Genomic DNA, 5,407 nt, shown 5'->3' on the forward strand with positions numbered 1-5,407 from the left:
TTTTCAATTCACTCTAAGCACTAATTGTACATTTACAGCTGGTTTAATGTGAGCACAAAGAATATTAAGGAATCACTGCTTAAGATAATAACGTAAGCAATTAAAAATGTTTGATTAAAAAGTTACGACTCGGTTGACGTAAGGATGATCATTTTATTGGCTTGCGAGGCTCACGTGCCCCAAGGTCAACGTGAGACTTGCGACGTTGTGGGAACGCGCAACACGAACACGTGGATAGTTTTTAAGTTACGTTGGCGCCACAAGTAACTGCAATGAGGAGGATGTAAGCTTCAAGCTGTCGGCAGTTATCAGCAACTTCGGTGTCACGGTAAGTGTTAAGTGTGTTTTTAAACAGGGGTTTATCTAGTGAACAGTTGCAGCAGTTTAATCAAGACAAAACTTTAAACAGCGTTCGTCAGTTATATTTACACTCAAAATTCATGGATGTCTAGCAAGGAATAACTGACGAAATAGGCCTAATAAAAACAATGAACGACGAAGCATATGTTACACATCAGCTAACTTTTATAATTTTTTAAACGGACCATAGTCTATAATTCCGCGTGTACGATTTAGCCTAACGTTACATGTGTTTTATTGACATTAGGCGCTGAGATTATGTCCAATGTGTGACGTGCAATTAAAAAAGCATCCATTGTTAATTTTGGCTGGTGTGCACAAAACTAGATAACTAAGAATATACTTTTCCCAATGTGTTGGCGTGCCACTGATACGCAAACTAGGGAACTGGAGAGCATGCCATTGCCTGTAATTTGGCAAAATAATATAACGTTAGCCGTTATGTGTTAAAGTATTGACTGATGACGTCTGTTTCTAAATATAAAACAGCGCTGAGATGTCTATATGAAGAGGTCCACATTTATCATTTTCCTGCTTGTCTATTATATAGTACTCCCCTCTATGTTCGGTGTAACATTAACATACATTTTTCTATCTGTACACATGAAAAAACACATTATAACGAGAACAGTGTTAGTTGTATTCTCTGGTCATGATCATGTAACCTGTTAGTTGACTTAATAATTAAACTATTTTGATGGAGCTATACACTTTCTAACATTAATTTTGTTTTTCTTTCAGGTTGTTGGCTACAGTATGATTTGGCATTGTAAGTTGTGCTCAGCTTCTTTTACAGATTGCAAATATTTAAGCACTACAGACTGCAGCACAGTCACTTTTCCAGTGTAAGCCCCCTTCCATGCATCTATAATGATTGCATGTGTACATTTAAGACACTTAATAGTCTTAGAACTCATTTGTCAAGATGTCATACTCGCCAATTTGGCAGTAGTGGAGAACACTCTCAGCAGGCTCTGTTATTTAAATGCCCTTTATGCCCATTTCAGCAGCAATTTTCTGAATCTGTTCTTTTCTGCCATCTTAGAAGGCATTTAAGAAATCATGAAACAGTGGCTTGCCCATATAAGGATAGTAGCTTTACCACAAATGTGTACTCTTCATTCAATTCTCATAAAAGTAGATCACACCAAGCAAGTGTTTCGTCAGACAGTTCTGCGGCGACAAACCATAGTGAAGACATGCACACCAGTGAAAGAGCTCATGGAACTCTGGCCTGCACTCAAAATGGAATCTGAGGTAATGTAGAAGCACTTTTTCCTGTTATTTCTTTTTTTGACAACATATACCACATTCAGGGGCTGTTTTCTGCCTTATGGAAGGGTAGTACATTTACCAGATTCACATAGTTAATATGGCTGTGTTGTCTGTCTGTCTGTCTGTCTTTGTTTTAAAATGTAGGTGTATGCAGAGTTCCAACGGATTACAAACCAGAACCTGCCCAACACATTCTACTCTGAGCTTGACCGACATCTTCCTAAACTGATGACCCTGTTCAGACAGAAGGCAGGCAGAACCGGGAAGACATCAGATGCTTTGACTGAAATCCTAAAAATCCATGATGCACAGGTACAAATATTGTTATACCTATTTTATACTGTAGGTCTAATTCTTAATTAAAAGAGGAACATTGGAAAACATTTGAAAAGTTTGATTCAAATAAGCTTTGAATACAACAACTTGTCCACTTTTTTGGTATTTGTCTGATGTTTGTATATCTGATTGTATTGTTTAACATTAAATAAGTTATTTACAATTCTGTTTTTATCGTTATAGGAGTTTCATGACATACACACCAAGCGTGTTACTGTTCTTCATGCTCTTCCTGTGTATCTACGTGAGGACGTCTCTGAGTTTTTCAAGACCTGCATAGTGAGTTTTTTTTATTTTTTTATCTCACGACCATATTAAGTAAACGGTTCATATGAATACAGATATACTTACACGCTTACCCTTGCTCAGTCTTTCAAATCACATAGTTTGTGTGATTTGAAGAGATTTGAAGCGATTTGTTTTCTTTAACCTCACTGTAAAAAAAAAACTTTGGTACTAGATTGCTTTAAACAAAATGAAGCGTTTTTATAGGTTTTTTTAGCATAGTATCAATTTCTTGTTTACTGGTAGCTTAGCTGGGTCCTGTAGAACACTGATCTTCTGTTTAAAATCGTCATACTGTAGTTTGTTCACACAACTTTCTGTCAGTTGGTCTGAATCAATATTGTTTGTTAAATCTCATGACTAACTAAATGACTTTATCTTTGCACTAAATCTGCTGTAAATATTTTTGACAAAAATCTTAATAAAAAAATCTTTAATCCTTTTATATCCATTTTATTTTACAGGACACATCTGATGAGCCAGAGCTTTTAGATGTTTCAGTGGCCCTCCTCACAGTCGTCAAAGATAATGACACAAGTCCAGTTCACTTCCAGCCTGTGAAAATCTCTGTTGTCATTGAAAGCGAGATTGTGGGCAACCTCCCCAGATTTGCTGATGCCTTCCTGGTAATGTTTGGACTGATCTATGCACTACACCTCAGCTATCCCAGGGGACTGACCAACACTTTTGAATTCGTTCAGAAGATTTTACTTGGTCTTGACGATGGGAAACTGTCACCCAAGTTAGAGTCTCAAAAATGACTTGATGCGCATGTAGAGATTTATCAGAAAGTTTCATGCAGGTTCATAAATTTGTAATTTTAGAGGTGCTATTTTAATCTGGTGTTCAGGTTTTAGCCTAGTGCATCTCTGGATTGTTTTATGTTTCTGTCTTTTAAATTAACACTGCAGTGTTAAATAGAAGATGGCAATAATTCAGTGTAACTCACTGTAACTTAAACTGTTGAAGTTGTTTGAACTCAAAATATTTGAGGCAACGAGTTACAACAAAAATTTTAAGTTTTGAGGCATACGATTTTGAGTCTTGTGTGTCAAAGGTTTTGAGTTATTTGTACTTGTAAAACATATCACAAAGACTAATAAATATTGAGTTGATGCTACTTAAAAATGGTTCTTTGTGTACTTATTTTTTTTGGTAATGTTAACTTAATACCATGAGAGTGGTTAAGTAAATTTTTTGAGTCACTATAACTGAAAATATTTAAGTTGATTTTATAACAAGTTTTAATTTAACTGTAATTAAAATGTTTATGTAGCATGTAATCCAAATATTTAACCTTAGAAATATTTTTTTATTTAAGTTCATGAATTTAAAAAAATTGAGGCAACGAGTTACATCAATTTTTTTAAGTTCTGCTTACTAATTTGGTTTTACAGTGTACTCATAAACTTTATTCACATCGTTTATCGCAGGTGGGGGATCTGGGTAAGTGCTGTTATTTAGAATAATATCTATTGCCTTACACCTACGGTGTTCCCAAAGATAAGCTAGTTCGTTTTCGCTTACCACTCTGGGCTCTCTCGTACTGCTGGAATTTGTCACTTTATTGAGCACCGGCTGGATGGTTTCCCGAACGAAGCGCAACTGCTGATTTATCCATTCAATGAGCGTCTCCGAATCGGGCCTCGGGGAGAGCGCTCTACAGAGGGGGAATTTCCGTAGGATTCTTACGGTGTACTTTAGCAGAGGCGTTCCTAGTGGTCTCCCATCTTTGTGAGTTGCTGTGTAAGCTCCATTTCTGTAGAATACTCCACATAAAATGGTTATAAGTTTAGTCCAGTGACGCGGATTGTTTCCGGTGGTTTCCATTGTTTGTCTGTCATTGATTAATTTAACATCCAGGGTTTTCCTGAACTCTCTCTCCTGTGCCTGAAAATGTATCCATTCTTGATCAGAAAGTGGGCGATTGTACTGTTCAAAGTTTGCCCAAGTGGCGTGCTGATGGTTACTTTCAGGACAAACATTTGTCGGTTCATGGATTCGCCATCCGATGTTATGGATCCTACCGCTTCTTAAAGAAGTTTTGGTTGCGAACTTCAGGGTTGAGACCAAGCACATTGTGAGTAATCCTGATATCAACACATCTCTGAATGTGTTAAACTGAGTTTAGAGCTGAAAGTCTAGTTTTGCTCGTATCATCCAGACATGTTTCAGTGAGTCTCGTGTGTGTGTGTGTGTGTGTGTGTTATTAAAGTCTAGTTTTGCTCGTATCATCCAGACATGTTTCAGTGAGTCTCGTGTGTGTGTGTGTGTGTGTGTGTGTGTGTTATTAAAGTCTAGTTTTGCTCGTATCATCCAGACATGTTTCAGTGAGTCTCATTGTGTCTCATATTTCCTCTCTCTTCTCTGTGTGTGTGTGTGTGTGTGTGTGTGTTTCTCTTTATTTCACTGACAGAAGTTCAGCTGTGTTATTAATGTGATGAAGAGACAATGAGAGACTCTAGAGCATCATCTCACTGTCACTGGTTTATCATGAGCTCAAAGCATTATGGGTAGAGTCTCTCATCAGGCGATTCTCACTCATCAACACAGTCTCACTGATGATCTTTCATTAAAACACCAAAACCCAAACCCTGGATAGAGTGTGTGTGTGAATGTGGTCTGGACTGAGTGTATGAGCCTCAGTGTGTTTCTGTCAGAGACGCTGTAGAAGGACAGAGTTCCTGCACTGTGATCCACACACACTCCTACTCTCCTCACTCCTAATCCTACTATTCTGCTGATGGGCTTTACAGGGAGAGGAGTCTTAATGTTATTGTGTAGGAATGAGTATCTCTCAGTAGTGCAGTACAAAGTCCAGGACTGATCATTATGGCCAAACGCACACTCATCACGCCGTCCCTTCCTGCTGATGCTCTTATATGACACTGATATAAACACAACATCACCAAACCAATCAATCTCCCAGTAACAGCGTCCACACACACTCTCTCTACACAACACCTGAGGCACATCATCAAATCTGTCTGGATGATCAGGATACGACTGGGCTCTGTGGAAGTGAGTAATCTTTCTGTTCTCCCCAGACAGACGGAGCTGTTTATTCACTGTGTTAGGATCCAGAGTGAGGCGATGAGAATCTGATGGAGAGAAAACACACATCAGTGAATTACAGAAACTCTCTGTGTGT

At 38.1% G+C, this 5,407-nt stretch overlaps 2 protein-coding genes across 2 annotated transcripts in view; one reads left to right on the forward strand and one right to left on the reverse strand.

Annotated features, from left to right (window-relative positions):
- The first annotated feature begins 516 nt into the window (after positions 1–516).
- LOC311071108 (uncharacterized protein) lies at positions 517–3,023 on the forward strand. The gene is made up of 4 exons (XM_084095341.1): positions 517–1,617; positions 1,780–1,947; positions 2,155–2,250; positions 2,721–3,023. The coding sequence occupies exons 1-4, from the start codon at positions 1,423–1,425 to the stop codon at positions 3,015–3,017; spliced, it is 756 nt and encodes a 251-aa protein (XP_083951467.1). The 5' UTR covers positions 517–1,422; the 3' UTR covers positions 3,018–3,023.
- Positions 3,024–4,473: 1,450 nt separating this feature from the next.
- The window catches only part of LOC311070542 (NLR family CARD domain-containing protein 3-like), an 87,247-nt gene continuing 86,313 nt past the window's right edge, over positions 4,474–5,407 (reverse strand). The window contains exon 9 of the mRNA XM_084094453.1: positions 4,474–5,357. Coding sequence (XP_083950579.1) covers positions 4,801–5,357 — 557 coding nt within the window. The 3' untranslated portion in view covers positions 4,474–4,800. The remainder of the gene's footprint in view (positions 5,358–5,407) is intronic.

Source organism: Abramis brama (genome assembly GCF_963993115.1).
Source record: "Abramis brama genome assembly, chromosome: 20".
Classification (NCBI taxonomy): Eukaryota; Metazoa; Chordata; class Actinopteri; order Cypriniformes; family Leuciscidae; genus Abramis; species Abramis brama.

Excerpts from the sequence above, each read along its gene's own strand:
- LOC311071108 (XM_084095341.1), top strand. The coding sequence starts at position 1,423 with ATGAAACAGTGGCTTGCCCATATAAGGATAGTAGCTTTACCACAAATG. Across the intron at positions 1,618-1,779 it reads CACTCAAAATGGAATCTGAG|GTGTATGCAGAGTTCCAACG; the intron begins GTAATGTAGAAG and ends TTTAAAATGTAG. Across the intron at positions 2,251-2,720 it reads AGTTTTTCAAGACCTGCATA|GACACATCTGATGAGCCAGA; the intron begins GTGAGTTTTTTT and ends TTTATTTTACAG.